This window comes from Hakea prostrata, chromosome 4 (assembly GCF_041222555.1).
Source record: "Hakea prostrata isolate BN-2017 chromosome 4, UWA_Hpros_2, whole genome shotgun sequence".
NCBI lineage: Eukaryota > Viridiplantae > Streptophyta > Magnoliopsida > Proteales > Proteaceae > Hakea > Hakea prostrata.
The window spans coordinates 48,158,619-48,184,632 of record NC_142603.1 but is presented as its reverse complement, the minus strand read 5'-3'; the positions used below and the strand labels follow the sequence as shown (position 1 = coordinate 48,184,632).

General features: G+C 37.1%; 1 protein-coding gene across 3 annotated transcripts; it reads left to right on the top strand.

The window, feature by feature from the left end:
• Positions 1 to 1,501: 1,501 nt before the first annotated feature.
• Positions 1,502 to 18,159, top strand: LOC149019243 (uncharacterized). Of its 3 annotated transcripts, none has more exons than XM_089153283.1 (4): positions 1,502 to 1,688; positions 1,871 to 1,916; positions 3,953 to 4,831; positions 15,597 to 18,159. In XM_089153283.1, exons 2-4 carry the CDS (start codon positions 1,911 to 1,913, stop codon positions 17,508 to 17,510), a joined length of 2,799 nt encoding a protein of 932 aa, XP_089009409.1. In that variant the 5' UTR covers positions 1,502 to 1,688; positions 1,871 to 1,910; the 3' UTR covers positions 17,511 to 18,159. The 3 variants fall into 3 exon arrangements, with proteins under 3 accessions (XP_089009409.1, XP_089009407.1, XP_089009408.1); XM_089153281.1 differs by having other exon boundaries at positions 3,950 to 4,831; XM_089153282.1 differs by having other exon boundaries at positions 1,821 to 1,916; positions 3,950 to 4,831.
• Positions 18,160 to 26,014: the final 7,855 nt, after the last annotated feature.

The window sequence follows — 26,014 nt, the reverse complement described above, 5'->3', positions numbered from 1 at the left end:
TTAATATGTGTGTCTCACGATTCTCACCTCACCATTGGCTGGTTCTACACACTGCCAGCTCAGAAAGCACTATCCCATAATTTCTGATAAGATTGCGAGCGCCGTGATCACAACCGTTAGTATCAATGGGACCCACTTGTGGTGTAGGAACTGTCCTTTCTTTTTTGAAAGATCAAATCAGCAGTTCAATTAAAACCAAGATTCCGTACTCCCGGGTTAACAACCCAGCAAAGGTACGATCTTGTTTAAGTCCTGTGCATTATATACGCTAGATGATCAAATGGTGAATTGAGATTCAATGGTTGAGATTAAAATTTTAATTCAAACTTTAATCTGACGATCCAAAATTTCGTTTGATCATAATGGGTTTACTGAAACAATTTCGGCAAAGACATTGCGGCAGATCTCGTTGGGAAGCTAACTTGTCGGTCTGCAGAAGTTTTTCTGAAAAAAAAAAAAAAAGAATCTACAGAAATTTCCTTTGCTACTACAAGCTCTACCGTAGTTCAAATAAGAGATGCGAATTCCTAACTCCTGACTGGACAATCAATATCTCTTCACACCGTCGATGTTGATTCCAAATTGGTAAATCAAACTATGCACGTGGCAAATGCAGTCTTTTCCTTCATCGCCGGCTTGGCAACTGGCGAACCTGATCTGCGGCTACTACATCCGTAACTATCATTATCCGTTCGTTGGGACCTAGTGGTCTATTGGACTAGCTTTCTTAAAGTGGTTCTCAAAGTCGAAAAAAACCCAACGCAGTCAACGCTACAATCTGAGATACAAATTTAGGCCGTCTGATCCCATTTCAGGACGTCGATTCTATCCTACAAGACCAACCCTGGCCCACCGTATCTCTCATGAGCATCGTATAACTGCCTTCCCTCCCAAATTGTATTCACAGAAAGCACATGTATATATCGGGATAATCAGGTTAATTATAATATTAACTACCCTAATCAAAACTCGAAAAGCAACCTTAATCACTTTGTCGATATGACCTGATTGCCCTTCAATATTTTCATATTCAAGCGTGGACCTCCCCTCCCCGTCATTATTATTTTCTAAATTCTCGGAGAGAAAAAAATAGTCGGATCGGACCGGTCCGATTCAATTTCGATTCCAGATTTTTAAACTTTACCTCGTCACCGTTTGATTCCATCTGGAAAATGACTGATTGAGACATCAGGTGGATGTAGCGATGGATTAAAGCCTAAACTTTTGACAGATTCGGAGTTCTGACTATCGGATGGACCACCTTATTTTGGTCTGAATGGTCAGGATTTAATTTTATCATTTTTAATTTTTGCCATAATTTTTTATGGATTAATGGAAATTTGAAATTTCAGATGACAAGGGTAAAATGGTCAGAATATGGCATGGAACCCGCTTACGAAACCGGTAGTCGCATACTCATGTGACTAGAAATTCTTCCAAAGCAGCGTAAATTTTTTTTGTTTTTTATTTTCTTCTACTCTTCTTCTGTCTCTGTGTTTAAATCGCCCCTCCTTTGCTTAAACTCGTATGTTATTAATTTCTCTCTCTTGAGCTTCTCTCTCTTCGATAGTCTAGGCAGAGCGACAATACGACTTTGGTTTAGTTTTCCTTCCCCTTCCTTCCCTCTCTTTTTTTTTTCTTCTTCTTTGCCTTCCGTTAGCCATGAAAGTTGAGCTCTTTTAAAGCAGGTAAACATCCTTTACTGTGACTTTGTCTCTCTTTGTATTTCTTTTCTATCCGTGTTTGTTTGTTCTTGTGGTGTTTATGTGTCTGTTGTGCTTCGTTTGTTGTTATTGTATTCGTCATTTTTATTAAGGAAGTTGACAATCGAGGTCAATCGATACATAACCATGAAGACCCATTTGCGCAGGCTTTCGTTTTAACGTGGGTTTTGACGTTCAAGCTCTTCAATGGAGGTTAGGAAATCTTTTCTATCATTATTCTCTGTATGTTTTTGGTCCCCTTGTGTGACGATTTAATGTACTTCTCCTGCTGTTCTTGTGGTTTTTTAAAGTTTTGGAATAAGTTTAATTCGATGGGATCACATGGGAATTCTCATTATCAATGCTGGTTTCGTGATGCTTGGTCAGTTTGCTTAGTTTCAAAGTTGTTGTAGTGTTTGATAATGTGGAGTTCAGTTTCTACAGTTTAACACAGTTGGGTTTCTATTCAATTTGGTCTTTTTTTTTCTTCTTATGTTTCTTGATATTCTTTTGAGATGGTTCTATGCGGGTTAGCGTCAGATGTTGCTTCTTCGTAAATGGATCTGGAATTCGTTTTCATTATGCCTGGTTTCTGATTTTGAGCCTCTGCTTTTATGTGGTTTTTGCTGCTTCTGTTTAGTGAATCTGGCTGTGGGTTTAGTCAGCGTTCTAACTTTTAACCCTTGGAATGTTTGCCCACATTGTTTCTGGTGTCAAAGTGGAGTCTTCTCTCTGATTTTCATACTCAAATATTGGGATCTCTGATCATATATATTCTTATTTTAATTTCTTCTCCAAGAGTTCCTCCTGGATTTGGCTCTTTTTTGGTGGCGTACGTATGGCTAATTGGCTTTGCCTGATTGGCTCAATGAGGTCGCTTCTGCATTTTCTTGATTTCGGGGCATTGTCTGCTTAAATTCTCATGGCTTTATTTGGCAGATAAAGCCATTTAACATGAGTTCTCATGTTGGAGTATCTTTATCAACTATTTCAGGTTTTGGTGTTTTCCCCATTGAAAATTTATATACAGTAACTGCTTGTTGTTCGGTCCAGAGTATCCAGTCATGGGCTGAATGGGGGCTTCTTTCGGAAGCTCCCAACCACTTACTTCCTGCTTTCTGGCACGAAATAAAGATAGAGAATAAGGTGGTCACAGACAACCTTAACATTTGAGTCGACAACCTCATCAAGGCTCTTCGTACTTAACCATGTTGCTACACTGGCTCTTTGACCAAGGAGGCATTCCTACCAGGATGCTGACTACTACTGACCGATTCGACTAATGGGGATATATTTTGTCTAGTCAGATATTTAAACTTTACATGCATGCATTTCTTGTGGCGTTTGGGAAAGAGCATCTATTTGCCTTTACTATATCCAGAATGGATGTTTATTTGGTTTTGTGTTGAATTCATTTGGGGAAGCTGAACTATTATCATCCTGAAATACTTGTTCAAAATTTCATTTAGTACTTTCAAGGTTTCAGGTTATACTAATGCTTTGCAATATATAAGAGAAGGTGGAACCAACTTGACTTCCAATTTGGGGAGATTAAATTTTAATTGGTGACTTGTCACTTTAGCAGTTAGTTGTGGGAAGCACATTTCTAGGAAAACCAAAGGACGTTTTTGTTTGTGTCTTAGAGGTGAGTATGTTGCTTCGTGTCCAGCTGTGTTTCACTACATTCCATGTGCAGCAATGTTAATGAAGTATCTACTGTTGAGAACTACATCTGTAAATTTATGTTTGAAACATCTTGCTGGGTTGTGCCTTATAATAAGGTGGGGAGCATTCCAAAGATATATATCAATGCTATCATCACTTAGCTTTTAATACATTAGACCTTTAATACCAAAAATGTAATTTCATCTGTTATTTTTGTCATTCTTCTTCTTGGCACATCAGTCAAACATTTAGTTCAATTGAGGTATCAAAATGGTTTGTCTTGCACCTACATGCATACTACAATAAGTTGATAGGCCAAGCAGGTCAGTATGTCAGTCTCTAAGCAGGTTTTTTTTTTTTTGAGCCCAAGCATGTCATTGATATAAAAAGGTTATTCATTTTGTTAATGTAAGCTTGCTTAAGCTGTCCTTGACTTAATACATTATTTGGTTTAAGTAATTTCATTTACTACCAAGTCATGAGTTGCAGTGATGTTATCTGATTTGAGTGGTAATTGAAGTAGTGGGTTCATAAAGATGACAGATAGTCTGCTTACAGTTATTGGCTTTAATTCCTTTTAGCAGATGGATTCAGCTGAACTGAACCTTGAGTGCATAGAAGAAACATCTTCTGAGAAGTTACTCACACCAGGCTCTCCAGAAATTAGCAAGACCATTGGAGATTCAGAGGTGCTTCCTCGAATTGGGGATGAGTACCAGGTGACAATTCCAACTCTGATAGAAGAATCTGAGCGCTCTCTGCTTATAAAGAATCCAAATGATGCAGAAGACATGGTTCATATTTCTAATTCATTTTTAATTGGACTACCCATCCCTATTATGTGGGTCCATGATGGGCTTGCTAATGTTAAAAGTGAATCACTGGAGCATCTCGGTGATCCAGATGATGCAGTGAACCAAAATGGGTTGGTAGTGTCTGAAAATAAAAAAGGAAACAATATTATTTCAAATAATGGAGATTTGAAGCTTAAATCTTTGGACGTTGCTCCAAATTGTGGAAAAGGACTCGGGCCATCAGAAAGCCTTGAGACTACTATGGTGGTAAGCAAGCAGGAGGATGGGGAGTTGCCTATGGTGCAAGAAAGAAAATCTAACCTGGCTCAGATGAGTGGAGGAGGAACTTATCGTCCAGTTCCAGGCTCTTTAGGTGGACCTTGGAGTGACATTGAGAAGGAGAGTTTTATCCTTGGTCTATATATCTTTGGAAAGAATCTTATTCAGGTGAAGAAGTTTGTGGAGAGCAAAGAAATGGGGGACATATTATCTTTCTATTATGGGGAGTTTTATAGGTCTGATGGGTATCGTAAGTGGTCAGAGTGCAGGAAGATAAGAAGCAGAAAGTGCATTCATGGGCAAAGAATTTTTACCGGATTGAGGCAACAAGAATTGTTGTCACGCTTGCTTCCTCAAATGTCAGAAGAATGCCAGAATACTTTGCAGGAGGTACACATGATATAGTTTTTTTCGAATCTTTACTTTTAGATTTCACCAATGAGAATATGTTGATGTCAAATGATATATATAATATTGTGATGTTTATATCTTGAATTTTAGGGTTTCCATGATAGTCAAATTTTTCTCTCCTTATAATGTGTGTACAATTACGTGGCTGTCTTGTATCCAGGCTTTTTGACTATCATATATCCTTTTGTATATTATTTTGTCATAATGTGTTTGCTGCTAATGTTTGGGCATGTAATTCCTGTAACAGTGGTTCTTTGGAAGTGTTTTGATACATGGTGGTTTGCTCTTTATACTAATGACAAGGGAACTAGGGAATTATGGGATTTTTTCTTCTTCTTCTTCTTCTTCTTTTATTTCATAATTTCTATAGTAGCTAGGACACTTGATTATTGGGTGAAGAATGAGCATGTCTGACCAGGTGTGGCCATAAGCCGAATGTAGGTATGCAAGCGTTGTTATGCTATTGTGGTTATGGGTTCAGGCATGGTAGGTGTCAAAGAATCAGGTTACTTGACTCCCAAAACTTAGGACATGGGTTGTGTGGGTTCATAATTGGGTATCGCCACAGGGATTTGACTATAGCAATTTGGTGTAGGAGAGATCCCAATACCCATTCCCATGCTCTTGTCCTTTTTTTCATGGAAACTCCAATGGTTTACAAGTATCAGTTAGAAATTAGGTATGGATTGATTCCTCTAAGTTGCAATCAGTATTAGCTTAGAAGAAGAGAAGTGAAGAAAATGAAGAAGAGAGGTCAGGGAAAATCATACAAATTACGACTTTCACCACACCTGTCACCAAGCTGTTACATTGAACATATTCTTGGAATTGTGGTGGGAGATCTCGCGAGATATCTTGTTTTTTCAAATAGGTGAGACGAGATGGAGGTCGAGAGCAGAGAGTTGGAGTATCTCGTTCGAGATCTCACCATATCTCGCCTGGATCTCTCTGGAACTCTCAATTTTTCCTTTTTTTGTGGATTTCGATTGGATTTTCACTTGCAACTACTCTTAGCACATCTACAAAATCAAAGGAAGATCAATCATTCTCTGTTTTTCTTATGAACTTATGATTTAATGACTTATATTGAACTTCTAATGGTTGTATAATTTTATTATTCTATTCTTAAAAATTGAGATTGTGATACTCATATGGATGGAATTTTGATAACATTTAGGTTACTTGATGCATTTGATACACTTGCTTTTCATTTATATGCCTTAAAGGTTCTATATTACATGTTGTATAACCTTGCATTCCCTAATCCTATAACATTTCAGTTTCACACTATGGGTAAACTTAGAAATCATACTTAAGGTTGTTTTTTGACAAATCCAAGGCCACCAATGTGTTCAAAAGGCCTTAAATAAGCTACATACCAAGTTTCAACCCAATTGGGACCCTAAAATTCACCGAGATGGGCCATTGAGTTGACACCATAAAATTGTATATCTCGACCAAGATCTCGCCGAGATGGTCGAGATCTCAGTTTTTCAAGGTGGCAAGTTCTCGCTTGAGAGCGAGATCTTCTACCATGCTTGGAATTACATATGCCTCTCTAGGGAGGTGACAGGTAACAAGAACAAATATGTAATTACAATTTACAACTCCAGACATGATATCCCAGTGACTAAAGTTCCCATGTAACATAAACACTAAGTGTATGAGTAATTTGCTGAACTATTGGTTTAATCATTAATGTCTGCTATTATTTTGTTGGTGACTCATCACATATTACAATTGCTTTGACAGTGGCTGCTAAGTTATGATATTTTTCTTGAGGAACTGCACTGTATAAACCTTTTTGTGATGGGCATGGAGAAGATTAAGATGTCAGGTGGGTTGCCTTCTATTCTTTGACAGGAATAGAAGATGAGTGTCCGTTGGGTAATATATAAACTTTTTCATCTTTTTTATTTTGGGTGAGGGGGGGTTGGTGATGCACTTTAGAATAACAAGGAGGCCAATAACAAACCAGGCTGTTGGACTGGGTTAAGAAGTGATCCGTAATTTTGAGTGTCCAGTGGGTTATAGAGGCTATGAGCATGGTATTATTACAGGCCAATTCTATTAGAGCAAATATGAGTGATTAAGACCTCTACAGGATTACTGTTAGTTTCTGTTTTAATAAGTTAGTTTTTTTTTCCCCTTTCCCAATCTTAGTACTACGTAATACGTATAGGGTTTTTTTGGGTAGAGGAACTATAGGTGTTTAATATATATGCTGCAATGCTGCCATAGTTTCTTCCCCCTTTTCTATTCTGTAAAGTTCTAGGAGGGTTTCTATTTTGTCCAAAACTTGGGTACTTTAAAGCATGAGAAGTTTCCCATTTTCCTTATCTCTTTCAATTTGTAAATACAGTGTAAGAGATCAGACTACCTGAACTACTTGAGAAGGAAATTAACCAGCGGTTGTGAGTTTTGGTGGGTTCAAAACTGTCCTGCTGTCATAGTTTTACGTTTTGGTAGTTGATTTTGAGTTAGGGTAGGCCTAATGTCAAAATAAGCTCCTAAAATTATGGTAAACCCAAATTCAGACCTCTAACATAGTTTATACATTGTACATTGCTCTATACATTCTCCAATATAACTTATTCCACATTAGTATTAGAACATACATAACTTGATTATGACAACTAAAATGCACATTAAGAATGAATTCACAGAAATTCTTCAATATCAAATGTTATGCGTGGCTCATTTCAGAGAGCAAAAACTATAGGAGTTAATATACAAGCAAGTCATCCTTTTACCCATACCTTCAACTTTGAATCTTACACAAATCTTCACAAATGTCAAAACATTGGCCCCAATGTGTTCTACTGCTATTGAACAACTTGCTCCATGCTTATGTGGGAGTGATTTATCCAGAAATCACAAAACTCCAAGTTTTCCCTACCCTTCCTGTCAAAACCAGTGTAGTGAACAGAATGGTTCAAAACTTTATCCTGTTACAACATTAACCAGCAGGCACCAGAAAGCAAGTGAAAGAGAACTATGGAGAGACTGAGCAGCTGGTAGACCTAGCAGTCCAGTCAACCATGTCTCTTTATTAAGAGAACATACTAGGAAAATTATAATTGGATATTAGACTTGTAGTCAAAATAGGAGAAAACAATTGATCTTACTTGGAAAATAATAACCAAAGCTAGTTAAAGAATCCAGCCATGTGCTCACCTTATATGGAACATGGTACAGGTTGTTGTTGTTTACGCTCCCCCTCAAGCTGGAGCAGACAAGCTAGCCATGCCCAGCTTGAAACAGATTTTCTAGAATGCAAGGGTTGATGAGATGAACAAACTGTGTAACAATCATCTTGTTCACGATAGCAGTCCTTACATTATGACAATCAACTTCAATATGCTTGATTCTCTCATGAAACATTAGATTATTGGCAATGTAGATGGTAGCCTGGTTATCACAAAACATCTTCATAGGTGAAGGGACTTGAAAAGCTTAATTCAGGAGCTATGATTTCAGCAACATCAATCCAGCTGCAGTATGACCCATAGATCAATAATCAGCCCAACACTGGGCCCAGCCAGAGTTGTCTGCTTCTTGCTTCTCCAGGTGATTAAATTACTGCCAAAAAATGTGCAATACCTTGTGGTAGGACCTTCTATCACCATTAGAACCAGCCTATTTGAGCATTTGAAAGTCTCACCAGACCAACACTCTGATGAGAATGATTTCCTGGAGCCCCTTTTAAATGCTTCAGTATGCGACAAGCTGCCCCCAAGTGAAACTTCATAGGAGATTGCATAATTTAATTCCGAATACCAACAACAAATGAAATGTTAGGTCGTGTTACAATGAGATGTGTCTCCCATACTGGTGTTTATTGTCAAAATCTTCACCACTAGATTTCTCAAATTTCCGATGCGCACCAATGGGAGTATCAACCAGTTTCGATGCAAGCATACGAGTCTCAGTCAGTGGGTCTTAACAGTTAAATTCTCGTAATATATTGATTCCTTTCTTACTCCATAGTACTTCAATGCCGAGAAATATCTGACAGGATCAAGTAATTAATCTGAAAATGCTAATAAAGATATTGCTTCACTCTTGCAACTCTGGAAGCATCATCCACTTCTATAATAGTACCATCTACTTTGACAACAAGAATAACCACCTTCTGAGCATTGGCGACAGATAAACGCAGTTTGCTTAGAGAGTAACATTAATTAAGAAAAACAAGAGTAAGAAACAAGAATAGAGCTGAATTTGTCAATTCATAGTCATGGTAACTGTTTTAACCCATTGATAGCCTTGTGCAGCTTGCATATTATTGCTTAATTCTCTCCTTAAGAAACATACAAAGGAGGTTGCTCCATAGAGACCTCCTATAAAAATCACCATAGAGAAATTGCATTCTTGTTGCCCATCTAATACAAGGGGCAATCTAAATTCACAAGAAATGAGATTAGTACATGAACATAATTAACGCAAACAGAAAAAGAAGTTTCAAATTAGTCCACACCAAGGTCTGAGTATATCCCTTCGCTACCAACCAAGCCTGGAGACGTACAGTAGAGCCATTTGCATGTGTGTAGACTCATTAATATCACTCAAGATATCTTGATGGGAGCGATTGCTTCATGGTGATTCTTAGGAATAAAGTTAGTAGACAATGAAAGAGAAAGATTGTGGTAGGAAGAAGGAAGATGAGATTGAGACACAATGTTCTATACGATAGTACTGGGGGACAGAATAGAGAAGAAAGAAGGATAAAGAAGATAGTCGAAAATCTCAGAAGAAGGTCTTGAAGAAGGCGAAGAAGTAGAAGAACACTCATAAGAAGAAGAAAAGAGGAGAGAGAGAACGGGGCTCAAGCTTTACTTCATTCTTTTTTCTATTCCACAAGTCCTTTTTTTATTATTGCAATTTAAGAGCCTATTTATAGCTTGGCTAAAGCTTTACAAGAAATACAAACTTAGTAGACTAGAAATAAAACAAATATCCTAGTAACTAGTGACAATAGAATCTTATAAGTATAGAAAGTAATTGAAATAGAAACTACTAAGCTTTATATTTCAGCACATGCATGAATAACTAAAATAGAAACTAACAAAATAGAAGTTAAACTAAGGTTCCAAATCTGCCAAGAATCAAATCTTCATAAAATCTGATCTTGGGCCCCACAAATCTTTTATGAAGCATTCCCAATATACCAAATAAAGGGCTGTGACACTGCTCACCTGAACGGTGTTTTGGCCTCCCTTTTTTGTGTTTTGAGGTGGCCTTAAATGCTGGTTCGAGTTGGTTCCTGGCTAGTTGTCCCACATCAGATAGGTTGTCAAATATAAAAAAGAATCATAATGTAACACAATGCGCATGTCAAAGCTAGAACCTTGACAAGCTATAAACATAGAACCTGATAAAGATCTGCAAAAAAGAGGGGTTTATTAGGGGGGGGGAATGAAAGTTGATCCGAGGGGAAAACAAAAATATGGAACACAAGAAATCTCATAGGACCCACACATGAAATGTTAAAAGCTACAAGGAAACCAAAAGCTGGTTTGGGGTGGTAAAGACTAAAAGAGAGATAGATACAAGAAAAGAAAAAGGAGAACCAGAAAATAAAAAAGTATTGCAGAGCTGAGGAGAAAATGAGATCAAGGATGTCTTATAAGAAATTGAATTCAGAGGAAACTGGAAACCTTGTATTAGATGAGAATGGCTAAAGACAGGAAACTGGACGGCTATAAATGAGATGAGAATGGATGAAGACAGAGAAAACTAGAAGCCTAGAATTAGGAACCTTACTTCTCTGTTGGTCTAAACAGCTTACATTTCAGAATATTCCTTTAAATTTAGCGTTATAACATTCTTAAGACCATTCAAAGAGGGAAAGCAAACTCACATTTTTTTTCTGGAGGTCCCTAACTTTCCAGTACATTTGCCTTCGTTGCAGTTTCCAACAAAAAGTGAAGGAAAAGAGCCACACACAAATGCATACACAGCTAGAAGAAAGAGCTATCCAGAAATGAAGAAACAAACAATTCAGATCTCTTTCTGATGAAAACTTTTCTAATTCTTTTAATTTTCTTTTAACTTTTATAACATAATTGTATTTCCTTAGTTTATGAACCAAGCAACTTGAAATATGAAAGCAAAGAAAATTTAGAGAATCTTCTCTTCTTTTCTTGGCTTCCGAATACACCCTAACTTCCTAATCGATTCCTCACACCTAATTTCCCTTGTGATCAGATTTGCAACCATATATGATTATTCTTTGACCAGGTTTCTGATAATGTGCTTTTGGCAGGTTATTGGGAGAACTGCTATTTTAGATATTTGTAGGCTATTGGTCTTAGGATTGGGTTGATAGATAGACATTATTGGGTTTGTGGGAGGTCCAAATCTTGGTCAGTAGAGAGGAGATTACCTTTCACGTTATGATCAAATGTTTATCTCTTGGTCAGTAGAGAGGAAATTACCTTTCACGTTATGATCAAATGTTTATCTCTTGGTCAGTAGAGAGGAAATTACCTTTCACGTTATGATCAAATGTTTATCTTCATTCTACTGTTGTCTGGGTTTTAGGTTGTGATCCTGGGTCGTAGATTGTTATTTTCTCACTTTAAATTTGATTTTCTCCATCTTCTTTGTGATCACCAATCGCTCCCCGGATCCCATTCCGAGTTGGCATTGATAGGGCTGCCCTTGCTCTGTCTTTGTTCCTCTTCTCCTTAGCCCTGGAAGTCCTTTGGAGTACTATCCAGTCCAAAACTAATCAACACATCATCTCCCCTCTTCTCAAATACAAATCCCTCAATTTGACCGACCTCGCCTTTCCTAACGATCTTATGATCTGCTCAAGGACCCTCATTCCTTTATCTCCTCAATCTTATCCTACATTTTCCTTTTTGGATCCCTATTTGGCCTTCGTATCAACCTTGAGAAATCCCACCTTTTCTTGGCTGGTTTCCTTATTCAATCAAGGCCTCTCTGCAACAACCTATGGAGAAAGCTCCTTCTCCTTAGACCCCCTTTCTCTGCCCTCCATATCTATTTGGGTCGATGATGGCACCTCCACCTCTTTCTAGCTTGTCCCTAACACCCATCGGGCATCCTCTACAGTCTCCTTGGCCCTTTTTTGGCATATGCCTCTCACATCCCTAAGTCCACCCCTCTCTTAGATTTCATCTCCAATGGTGCTTGCCTCCCCCCCCGAGTCTCACTTAGATTTGGTCCTCCCTCCTACCCCTTCATCCTCACCCCCATGACCGGATAATCTGGCTTCGTTCTCCATCTTGTACCTTTGCTTCCTCCGTAGGTCGGAATCTACAATAGTGCCCTCGCAGTCCATCCCTTGGGCTTTTTCGGTTTGGTTTAAAGGTCATATTCCCCCCCTCCCATGCATTCACTATTTGGGAACCTTTAACATATGTCTCCCAACCCAATCCTTCCTCATCCATCGCCACTAACATATATCCCCCAATTGTATGAATGGCACTGTAGACATTGAGCACCTAATTTTGTACCTGCCTCTTCTCTCTCATCATTTGGATATGGCCTCGCTCTAGGCAATTGTTTGGCTTTGCTCATGACTGGCTGTGGTTCTCAAGGACCTTCTCTGGCTCTTCCATCTATGACATTGCAAGCAAGCTGGTGTTTAGCACAGCAATCTCTCATGTTCGTTGGGAACACAATCTTAGGAGATGGACCTCCAAGTCCTTTAGGTTTTAGTACTATTTATCTTATTCACCCAAAAAAAAAAAATGTGGAAAAGGATAGGATTTAAGTAAGTTTATCTTTACATGAAAATAAAGATAGTCAATTTCTATCATATGTTTGAAATTAATATTTCTTTATGCCCCTGTGTTTGTAAACAGCCTTCCTCTGAAAGCAGGTGTAAGGCTGCATACAATATGATTCTCCTGAGATCCTGTAGTGCAGAAACGTTTAGCACTGGGAATGCCCTTGTTTATGCTCTCAAGTCCCTGAATCCTATTATTTGGGGCTTGCTGAGTTTACTCTTCTGCCTGTGTCAGATTCTGAGATCTGCCTATATCTTTGTAACATAGTGGATTGCTAAGTGCCATGTTGATTCATTAGTTTGATTATCAATGGCTGGATTTTGGTTGGCTTGAAAACAAAATCCGGGCCATAGGAGCCTGGCTGAGGCTTTGATCTTCTGGGTCATATTCAGACTGGCTTAAGTGCTGGAGTTCAATATAATGAGCTTGACTTACGCCTACCTAGGCAAACTAGATGATTCAGTTATTCTTGGGAGTACTTACCAAACATATTTGAATTTTTTAGCTTTGGGTGAGAAAATTTTCTTTTAGACTATTTTTAAGTCTGTATCTTCTATGTGAGCATAGATCTCACATTTCATCTTGCTGTTTAAACCTATTATTTTTTAAATTCACCCTGCATTGGAGTCTAAAAGAACTGTTCCACTAATGCTGCTATTGGTCTTCCCTTCATCAGGGTTTCCCATTGTTATCTCATAAGGTGGAAATTCTCAATTTCCTTCCAATTCTCAGATGACTGCTACTCATTCACAGTTCTCAAATTCTATGGCCCACACTTGTTTCTCCTTAGAGCTAGTAGGGTCAGTATTAGGAAGTGTTTGTCTTTCAAATTATTTTTTTTTTTCTGTCCCTAGTAACACCTTATTTTCCTTTTGATCCATTTTGTGAGACAGCCATTAGTGAAGGAACAGAATGATATAAAATCTAACTAAGAAATAGCTAGTGGGCTCATGTAAAGTAGAAACTGTCTATGTGCTGTAAATCCTAAATCTTGCCACTCTTAAAGTTTAGGGCTGACATGTTTTCGGTTGTCGATGCATGTGGTTCTCTAGTCTGATCTTTCAAGGATATAATATAGGTTTGCTTGCTGTCTTGTTAGAGCGATCTGGTGCCTCAGTGACGGGGCTTTTTTAAGGTGGGAAGCTACCAAGTTTCTATTGTGGCTGTGCATGGACATTGTGGCATTTCCCTTCAAAGAGCCAACTCAGCAACTCATAACCAAGAATTTTAATGACCTATGGTCATAATTGGAATTAGCAATCATTTCTATGTCCAACTTACACCCGATTATTCATCCAAGAAAAAGGAAAAACTTGAACCCAATTATTCCATCTTACCTGTCTCATTGTTGGTCTTCTTTGGAGTTATTGTTTACTGTATTGTTTTCATCTTGTGGATCTTCTAGAGGTATCATATTAGTTGATGCCATTGTTGGGTAATAAAATTAATTTTCTTCAGTTCTCATTTTTTTATTATCAGAATTAACTATTATTGGGAAGAAAAATTTCAGAAACTATTTAAATTGAGTTCAACTTTAAATTTGCAAAGAAAGGGTTTTTATTTTATAAGTATGTAACGTATGTAATGAGCAAACGCCATTTTTTGTCATACTATTTTGTATGCATCAAACACGTGTGCACAGTTCTACTCAAGAGATTGGTTTATAACTAGTCTTGTTTTCAACTGTTATTTGCAACAAGCGTGATTGTAGAGTTGAATGCAAAACAATATTTTTTGGGCCAGCCTGTTTTAGTTAGAATGGAGTTCAGCTGAGTTCAGCTTCAACTGTTATATGTGTAAATTTCAGTTCTTATCAGTTTTGTGCAGTGTCCAAAGAGTTGGGGAAATAGGTAGTTGATTAATTCAAGAGTTTTGGTATTCCAGAAGAGAAACAGGATTCTTGTTTTCAATTGAAAGTATTAGTATATGTTGACAACTATTGAGGAGACAAAGTTTCTCCACAACCCCCCCCCCCAAAAAAAAAAAAAAAAAAAAGTCCCAAAAGAAAAAAAGAAAACCCTTTGAGGAGACAATAGAGACTTCTGCATTGTGGTTCCTGGAACCGATTCTCATTGGAGAGGATACAGAGAATTCTTAAGTAAGCATAGTATGCCAGAAACTGATGAAAAAAATGCTTGCCATATGATGTGTTTCACCATACTCAACAAAAATGTCAGTTTTAGCCTTGTGCTCTGGTAATATAGCCTCTCATTGCAACATATGCAGTTAACACCATGCACATGTCTAGAACAAAGCTTGGGAACTTAGAATAGCAAACCAAGAAGATGGAGAACAATATTATGCGCTCAAGCACATGCACATAGTGCGTCTAGCAACCACTGAGGTGCTTATTGGACAAATATTGATAACATGTTAACTCTTATCAATACTAATCTATAAAGATTAGTTCGTATAGAAAAATATAGGACACCAGGGAAAGAAAATGTATTCGAAATTACGTGGCCGTATCTATTGAAATAATGCAAATGTAGGGAAAGAAATTCTTAGAATTTACATTGAAAAATACACTGGGTTGTGTTTTATATAGACTGTTCTTATTACCTGGGTGCTGTTTGTCAAGAATTTATGTATCCTGTTATATGCTTCTCCTAAAGAGTATTTGGACTTAGGAGAATTTTGATGTGAAACTCCTTAATATGAGGGACTGTATGAAAAATAGCAGACAATCTTGTACTACTAAGTTTCCTCATTAATAGACATTGGCATGGAGGTATCCTTGTCATAAAGCCTCCCTGCTTATAAATTCTTCTATTCTTCTTTATTTCCTTCCCCCCCCCCCCCCTTCCCCTCTGTTTGGTCTTGGATGATAAAGTTTAATACTTGTAGATACGCTTCCAATTCTGGTTTGTAGTGACTGGTAAAGAAAATGTTGGACCTGTGTCTGTAACTAATATTGCACTTTATGTGGTTAGCAAATACTATGCCCTTTTGTCTGCAACTGACTGGTTAGCGGTTGGCAGGTGTCTAGGACATTTGTAGAGGGAAAATTTTCTTTGGAAGAATATGTCTCCACCTTAAAGGCTACAGTTGGCATGAAGATCCTTATTGAAGCTGTAGGAATTGGCAAAGGGAAACAAGATCTGACTGGCATCATGATTGAACCTCTGAAGTCCAATCAAGTTATTTCTACTCGTCCAGAAATACCAACCGGCAAGGCATGCTCATCACTTACATCTGGGGAAATTATCAAGTTTCTAACTGGAGACTTCCGGTTAAGCAAAGGCCGGTCAAATGATCTCTTCTGGGAAGCAGTTTGGCCCCGTTTACTAGCTAGAGGGTGGCACTCTGAGCAGCCCAAGGATCATGGTTGTACTGGTTCCAAGCATGCACTGGTGTTCCTTGTACCTGGTGTTAAGAAATTCTCAAAAAGGAAACTTGTGAAAGGAAATCAATACTTTGATTCTGTTAGTGATGTCTTGCATAAAGTTGCAGCAGATCCTACACTTCTGGAGATTGAGGTTGAAGCAGTTAACAATGGAGGCAAGGAAGAACTTGGGTGGGACTCAGAGCTAAAACTGGATCAAGGTGGGTTCTCTGATCATCAACGACATTGTTATCTCCGACCACGCCTTCCAAATTCCAAGTCGGAGCTTACGAAGTTTACGATTGTGGATACCAGTTCGGTTCACGGAGAAGAACCATCAAGAATTAGAGAACTAAGAAGTATCCCTGTTGACACTGCTAATGCTTCCAACCCGGCAAACTTCATCAGAGAACCTGAGGGAGATAGCTCTGAGGAGAGTGTGGATGATCCAGACCCGGCTCATGATCAAGGCGATGCTAATATTTCCAACCCTTCAAAGGTCATGTCTAACAAGGGGTCTCATTCTGACACTTCAACTCACTATCAAGAACCCTCAAATGGACCATCATACAGTAATGAGAATTTATGTCATAATACTGATAAGCAACCAAGGAAGATTAAGTGTGAACTCCAGCAGACTGCTAATGGTTCAGGTCCCTCCAGTGATCCATCAGACAATCATGAGAACACACACTCCAATGCTGAGAAGCAACCAAGAAAGGCTAGATGCCACTCCAACCAGAGGGTGAAACCCAGCCAGTCAAGCCATGCCCCCGTTACAAAAAGGCGAAGGTTGACTGCGTGTAGTCATTCAGAAACAAGCCGCAGCAGGAACAGTTTTTCTGTGCCTCCTGTACAAAAACAAGAGCCTTCCATCCAGCCAAACTCACCTGATGCAAGTGGTAACATGGTTTCTCAAGTGGCACAATGCTTGGATAAGGTATCTTCTTCAAGTTCTTCAGCAAAAGGCAGTCCAGACAGTGGCAGTGAAGGGGCTGTGGATGAGAAGGGTTTTGGTGAACAGCCTAATGACAAACGTCAATCACGGGCTTTGATAGACCTTAATCTACCTCATGCACCACCAGATTTTGAAACTGATGAACCCTTTACTGAAGAGATTGACAGCCAGGGTAACCAAAAGAGGTCATGTTTGTCATCTGAAACCAGCCAGCAGCTGGAGGATTCTGAGGCATTGGGAACCAATAATGTCGATCAGCAGCCTACTGTAACTGCACGGAGGCAGAGCACAAGAAATCGGCCATTGACAACGAAGGCATTGGAGGCTCTTGCTAGTGGGTTCATGAACACAAAGCGAAGGAAGAAGGATCCAGAGGCAATACCAAGGCCTTCCAGACGAGCCCGTGGCAAGGTTGGAGTTGCTGGAAATTGGGATCTTCGAGCTGGGATTATGGATTCCAAGGTTGTGGCAGTGGTTGATGGTGAATGTAACAGTGAGACCTACACAACTAGCAAGTCCCTGGTTGGATCTGAGAAGATTGAGAATCATGAGTTACTGGAGATCACTAAACCTACATGTCATTCTGAAGTTTTTCCGTGTAAAGAAAACTGATGTTGTTAGATGGTGACATCATTTGGGTATTACAGATGAAGATGCAAGTAAGTTGGGAAAGAGTAGTCTGCCAGGTGACCCGCCCTCGTACCTGTGTTCATTGTATTTACCTGTAACCTGGGGAGATCGTCATCTCTTGTTGGATTCTTTATCCCATTACATGCAAGGAGAAGAGCAATTTGTTCCTTAAAGCTTCTGCCAAAAGCAGTGAAACATAATAGGGGGAAATGGTGCTTCAGGACAGGTCAATCACATCTGATGGACCAAAACTTTGCTCCTGAAAAATAGGGAGAAGAAATCAAGTGACTTCAGAGGGATTCAGGTTTGGAACATTCGTCAGTTTCTATACATATGGTTGCCATAAAGATACAATGCTGCAAAGCAGTTCTGACCAGCAAAGCTGGAGGATTTCATTCTCTTATGTCAATTAAAAGGAGTAATACTGTGCATTGACTGGTCTTACTCCAATTGTTTTCAGTGATTGTAGAGCCATATCATACACAAATTTGGAACCATTATTATTGATTCTGCGCATGTTGTACTGAACATTAGTTTCTCCCTTGTGATTTTAAAACTTGACTTCCTATCTGTATCTAGTTTCTCAAGTGATTTTAAAGGTTAGTCCCCCTGTATCAAATCATAGTTTCTATTTTGGAGTTCTGTTCTATTCTCATTGTGATGTTGGATTGATTACGTGAACTGGATTTATATTTTTGTCCAGCTCCATCCTTGGATACATGCATGCTTGATGGCAGCACCTGATTAGAGAGTTGAAGAAGCTTCAAAGTTTTAAATTCTTGATGATTCTCCAGTGGTTCACCTAAGATTCAAACGGATTATTCGATGGGCCTTTTCAAAGAGAAATTTTGGCTTGAATGGTTTTTCAGGGTTTGGAAATAGGATTTATTCAAATACCAAAATGCAACATTGAGGATTAAAGAAACCCAAAGCCCACATCCCTGCAATTCCTGCTTGGTGGAACCAACATTGGAAGCTTTCTTAAAATACTAGGTTACTTTCAATATCAATAGAGAAAAGTTTTCCTTGATCACTTAGTGAAGGTTCACCAAACCATCATAGGTTCTTCTTTTCTTCTTTCTTTCTTTCTTTTCTTTTATTTATTTATTTTTTTAAATTAAATCAAGGTTTGCTCGGACCGGCATACGTATACATTGACTACATATTCAAGGGGTAGCTTTTTATATATAATTAAATATAAGACGGGACTTTGCTCTTAATTTACATGTTAGGGTTTGAGCATGTTTCTCAAAATATCCTTCAGTGAGAATTTGAATTCTCAGCATCGATAAATTTCCATTACCCAATAGAGGAAAATTGCAATACAAAATTTTTTTGGTCCTCTAACTTTCTTCCAGTGAGAAATGCTCTACCTAATTATCTTTGAAGCACCAATTTATTTTTATTCTTATTTTATAAGTTTAAATGAGTCCAACTTGGAATTTTTTAATCTTTTATAAATATGAGTGAGAAAAGGTCTAATACGATAGTTCATTGGTCAGTTGAAAAGCACATTAGAGGTAAGGTATACCCAACAACATAAAAATATTAATTTGAACTTAAAATAAAAAAAAAATTCTATAATATGCCTACCATCCATAAGAATAATTAATAAAAAATAATTCTTTTTTAAGTGACGGAGGAATGAACTGCCACATGATTGTTTGTTATCCATCAACATCTTTTTTCCCCTAATTTTATAACCCATTAATCTTTAGATCTTCTTAATTAACCCCTATATTGTATGGTTTTTATATTTAAATTATATTCATTTAATTCAATCATACGATGTAGGGTCGATAATCGTAAAAGATTATGGATTAATCCATTTGACTACCAACGGGGGTTGGTCCAAGTGGTAAGCAGTTTGGTCACCTTAAGCAAGGTTCCGATATCGAGACCTTGTTGATGCAAAAAATCCCCGCTGGGAGACTCACCCACCATAGCCAGGTGTGTGACCCGGATCGAACACCGGATTAGTCAGGGCAAAGCCTTGAAAACCAGGGTTGGCAAACCCAAAAAAAAAAAAAATCCATTTGATTGAGGAACTTTTATTTTTAATTTGATCCTAATGTTGCATGCCTTATACGGAACTACACAAGAAATATTAAACATAAAAAGAGGTCTCTTATGATTTAGACCCACATTAGCTTCATTTGATCATTTAACTACAAGAAAAAGATAAAGAGTCATGAGATTCGCACCATGTTGAAGAACAAGTTAAATGATAATTAACAAGTATATATTTGCCTTAATTAGTTTCTTTGAAAGAGACTTTGATATTGACATTAATTTACTTGATCAAACCTTGGTCTTTACATAAAAAATAAATTGATCTTAATGGTAAGAGATACATGTGATAATGCATGGATCTATCCTTGGAGAACCATAATGCATGGTGAGTTGGTGACAGAACTAAGGACAAATTGTGTCTGAGGATACGCTATAAACAAATGTGTTGGCTTTTGGGTTGTTTGTTGTCTTTACATGCATGGTTGTGTTAAACTTGAACTTTGGGTCATGAAAATGGTCTTATACAAAAATACAAATTACATACAACTTATTGCATTCAAATCCAATTTCTCCAGGTGAATCAAGATTGAATTTTCAACAATTTGGTTCAAAATCTAAATATAGTGACAAATAGTGAGAGCAGGCTGACTCTGCTGGTCAAGTACTTGTATTGACAATCAATTCAATATTCGAATGGAAAGCTCAAGTATGCCAATACAGGAGGAATAGAGACAAGAAATATAATAGAGGCCCTGTTAGTTGGGATAAAGGATGGAATAGACCAAGCACATTAAAGGAACATTTTACTAGATGAAATATGGTGCAATGAAAAGGACATGCTAGACCTAGTTTCACCACGGAATCACAAGTGGCCAATAGCGTATGTTCCGTTTTTTGTGAATATAATATGTAATATTAAAGACATTAACCTCAAAGGCTGCAGCCAGCCAACACTCCAACAATGGTTTAATCATATAGCATTTGAATCTGCCATAGACTATCAAAAGACAATTGATGTAATAGATATTACTAATCTATGTAACTGTTGTCCTAAGTAATAGAAAGTTAATTTAGCATAAAAAAAATTTCAATATTCGATTGCAACACCAGATCCTCAATGAGTAGGTGCAAAGGGCTCAAAACAAAGATGTTACGAAGTCAAAAGAATGATCTTATATCAGATGCTATAGGTAGAAGTTAGTAGTATTCAGTTACCTTTGATTTTGAAAAATATATTCTTTAGGCATCGGACCCTGGCGAATGTGTTGTTCATATTGATTCGATATCGAGTACCCCGTTAGTTCATAACCCTCAACTACCTCCTTAGGGTAACTTTTATATACAAGTCAAATATATGGTAGGACTAGCCTTTGACCTCAAGAAAATTTGAACTTTTAACCTACGTGTTGATCTTTTAATTTACCACCATTTTCTAATTATATATTAATCTTGCTCCATTCATGACAACTAGGACAGCATTTTTATATCATTTTTGTTTTTTTGGATAAAACCTTTATATCATTTTCATCATATTCAAAGGACTAAATAGATGGTCTTCATTTCTATAGTATAATAGTTACATTTGATTTAAAATTGAAACTTCCTTTGCAGGTAGATTGGTTTTCTAATTCTTAATTAGCAAGTTCTTAAGTTATCATTTTTTCATAGAAATGTGTCTATTAAAATATCAATTGTTATGAGGCATGAAAGTTGCTGCAAATAAATTGATTCCATCATTATTTTAGTAAGGGAATATTTAAGTTTCTTTCATATTCTATTGAATTATTAATTAAATTTACAATTGATTATTAATCAAATTCATGCAACACATAAGATTGACATTTTTTTTGTGGTAAATTACATAAGATTAACATAGATAGGCTTTATGTTTATAGATAATCATTAAAATTGTACAAGAAATTCATGTTTAAAAAAATAACTCTTAGGTGTTTTGGAAGTAAAATGAAGAGAATAAATGAAATTAAAATGGTTCTTCTAATTAGAAGCAATGCTAATTATGTAAGTTTTCTTTGAGGACAAATAAATTTCCTGATTGAGTAATAATTTTGGAGTTAGTATGCAATACTTAATAGATAAGATTGAAGACGATTGGAACTTGGAAGTAGCTCTAAATCCAATTCAAGATGAGATATATCATTAAGAAAGTCATTTTACATGGATCTATTAATGCCTGACACTTGGGCAAATGGATGGAAAAATGCCACCGACCATGACATGACATGACACCATCAACATGACCATGACCCACCTCCTAAGGGAATGCTGGAGGTGGAGTCCATGAAGAGATAGGCCATCTCAGCCATCCAACTAGTGGACCCCACCAAGCTAGAAAACCAGTTGGACAAATCTGGGGATATCCTCCCAGCAAGAACACTATACAAATGATCAAGCCCCATTGATGGCTGTAGCCACCAAATTTTAGACATACCCAAACAACGGGCCCCTCTAGCTAACAAATCAGCAGAAACATTGTCTTCTTGAGAAATATGTACTACAACACAATTTTCAAACCCTAACAAAAAGTTCTTAATAAGCTGAACTAAGTTAAAACAAGTCCAATCCAAAGCATTAGAATCACCATGTAAACTGGAGACCACTGCTCTACAATCAGAGAAGAGCTTGATATTCTTTATCCCTAGAGTAAATCCCTAGAGTAAAAGCAACTTGAATGATGTCATACATTGCTTCTTTTATCTCAACTACTCATCTGAGGGATTAGATCGAATTTAGATCCGCTTCTTGTTAGGGGAGAACAATGTGTTTCTCATATGCTTTTAGGGCCTATTTGGTCACATGAGTCTAGAGATTTCAAATCTATGGAGTCATAATCAATAAAATTAACTGTTTGGTTAACTTGAATCTGTGGATTCATCCTGAAAAACTGTTTGGTCGACGTGATTTTTATGAATTTGCAAATGTTTAGCACTTTTATAGTAGGATTGAAATCTCTGGATTTCACACTATACCCATAAATCTACAATTTTTAGTGTAAAAAGATGAATCTCTAGATTTCATGAATCCAAGAATTTTCACAACCAAATGAATATAAATCTCACATTCATGATTCCAGATATTTCAAATTTCTGGATTTATGTAAGCAAATAGGCCCTTAAATAATGCATTAGGGTACAAGACTCACATAAGACCCATTTACTTCTTCTATTATGTGGTTCAAAAGTGTCAAGAAAACACAGTGTCCTTCCTGTGATCCATCGTTGGAATTTTCTATCCATCAAGGTAGAGAGATCTGTGTTTCTCTTATACTTCTTCAAGGAGGAGAACTTACCTTTAAATTATAATAGGATAAAATTAGGGGTGGAATCTTGGTAGATGCCCTTAATATATGTGATAGAAATGTGGGAAAGAAAGAATGATAGAAATTAATTTTCTGTCACTAACAAAAAGATTACATGATGATTAAAGATAATGATGATTACAGATCGGAAGGATAAAAAGTTTAATGGACATATGGTGTCCCCCAAGTTTTTGAAATTCGAGGATAAACCTGCATGTCTTTCTATCCTTGTGTATGTGAATTGTGGGCACTGAGAATATAAAATAGAAACTCTTTTTCGCTTTATCAAAAGACTACCTACTTCACATGATCCCAAGTATAATCAATACCATACCATGCAGCAAAAATTTGCTATTTCCATCCATTTTTCATGAGTGAGACAAGTGAGTTCAGTCTCTCTACTCATACGCAGAGGGTCCATCACCTACTTTATCTTTATCATTTAAGGAAAGATAAAAATAAATGAATGATTAGTTAGTTTAGCACGCGATAAAATTGCTCATTGTTAATTTCGAGGGGTGGCTCTGTTGACAAAAGATCAACATTTTCATGTAGGAGGTCAGAGTTTGAATCTCCTTAAGGGCAAAGGGCGAAGTCCTGCCTATATTAATTATATAAAAGTTTTCCTTGAGGATGTAGTACTTAAGGTGCCTGTAAGCTAACTCAGATGAACCTCAGATCCCCCTAAAAATAAAATAAAATAAAATTGTCTACTGTATACCTGATAGATAGAATATTTCACCATTTTCTGAAAACTTATATATACAACTCCTTCCCTTACAAAGTACTACACAAACCCTACACACCCTCTAATTGTTCCAAGCTTCACCAAAGAAAACGAAGTTTAACAAAGAGTCTCTTTCGTTGTAACTTGTAAAATGGTTAACATTTTCTACATTTCTATCAGACTAGTGCATGTGTAGAATCTTCAGGGTGTCATCTCTGCGATCCGCTAAAATAAAATTGAATAAGCTCATTAGAATTGAACCAAACCAACCCAAGGATTACTAGTCAGGTATGATTACGATTGAAAAACCTATCAATTTCAAATTGGTTTGATCCAACCCATTAGCGGCCCCTAAGCTTAGACCAAATGGACCAAATTACTGACCAACTGAACCATTAAAAACCCCAAACCGTTATAACTCGAATTAAAAAGGATGGTTTATCTGGTTTACGAAACAATCTAACATAATTTGATATTGAATAATGATCTCAAAACTTATTCAATCCGAATTCAAACCGTTAGCACAAACTGTTAACCATAAACCAAACTAACCCAAAATCAAGTCAAATGAAACCTTATTATAGACGATGGCATGGAAAATTGAGAAGAAAAATGATCCTCATGTTTATTTTTCAATTACTAAATTTTTTTTCTCGTTCAAAATTTGAACAATTTTTTAACTCCTTCAAGGCGCACATGGACAAATGGCCACGTCAACCAGAAAACCCCTCTGTTAATTTTTAAATCAGAAAAACATTTTCAAGAAAGACAAAAAACAAAGTGATGTGTCTATCAATTCAAAACTCGACGTTGATCGATTAACTAAAACTCTAAAAAAGAGTAAAAGAGGAATCTATTGCAATGACAAAAATACCCTCATGTCTAATATGTTCAAGATCTGCATGGGTTATTTTTTTAGGAAATAAAATTTTTCAATTTTTAGGGTTTCAAAATAAGAAGTTTGATATATATTATTTTAATATTAAGAAGATGAGAATGTCCTCTGCTTTTTTAAGGGCCTGTTTGAAATCTTTGGATTCATGAATCTGAGAATTATATCCCGTTTGATTGTAAAAATTCTATAGATTCATGAAATCTAGAGATTCATCTTTTTACACTAAAAACGTGAATCTGTAGATTTATGGGTAATGGGTGAAATCCAGAGATTTCAAAAAAGCTATACATTTGCACATTTCACAAAAATCACATCGATCAAATAGTTTTTTAGGATGATTCCTCAGATTTCATTCCACAACCAAACATCTAATTTTATAAATTCAAATTCCATAGATTTGAAATCTCCAGACTCATGTAACCAAACAGGCCCAGAGAATGTCCTTCTCCTTTGGTATTTCATTGAGTCTGGATTCTCTTCACCTAAATTGTCCGTATGGTTATGTACTCTCATACGGCCTTTGTTCTGACTTGCTTTTATGAATTTTACAATATTCATGTGAGTGTAAATGTATGACTGTACGGATATGTTCGGTGGATAAGATATCCAAATCTTAGTTTGTGATGGTTTGGCATTTGGGACACAATAAGGCAGCCGACATGTTTGAAAAAATGAGCAAATAAGTGTGAGAAAGAGTGGAGTGAAGGAATATTTGGTGAAAAAGACCAGCATGGGGATGGGACTTGGAGGAGGGCTCACTGGGCCACTTGGTTAATGAGCTAACTTTGAAATCAAAGTGAGTTAACCCCACAAGTAATCAGACAAGACCAAGATTATAAGCTCACCTCCTCTTCTGCCAGCGATGTCTCAACTCAAATCTCCATTATTTTATCTCTCTCTCTCTCTCTCTCAATGACACATTTCAATGCTTGGTCTTCTCAACCCACTGGCCCATCCCTTTTCGTCTGCAAGTCTTCATGTAATGTCTTCATGTAATGTCTCTCTCTCTCTCTCTCATTTTCATTCAGGGTGAGGTGAGGTGAGGTGCAATTTGCTTGACCAACTCATTCTGGCATTCAAATTAGAATAAATATCTAGAATACAGCAGGTCCTCTAATGGGGTTAAAGACAGGTAAGGTAGGCATAAAGGTTCATTAGAATCATATATACTTAGACTAGCTGAAATTGATCATATGGAAAAGATATCTTACCTTTTCATTTTGTAGAATTTTTTCCATCTATTCTCCAAGAGCTTACTCAAAATTCAAACTCAGCAAAATTTCTTGGAAGTCTCTCTACCTTCTTGAAGACTACTATATTTGGAAGACGTACTCCACATTTTAAACATGTTATGTTGTGATTGAGTTCTTACACCTAACTTTGAAGATAGATCTGTACCAATATATTTTAGTGGGCGGCTGAAGACCTGATGCATGAGATCTGTAATAGAAGTAGAGATTTAAGATTTTTGGCTTAAGAGAGTTTTTGTAATGTTGCTCTAACAATTGATTAGGAAAAAATCGTCTTCATCTGTG

Coding starts and splice junctions, on each gene's coding strand:
- LOC149019243 (XM_089153281.1), top strand. Junction 4,832..15,596: donor GCCAGAATACTTTGCAGGAG/GTACACATGATA, acceptor AGCGGTTGGCAG/GTGTCTAGGACATTTGTAGA.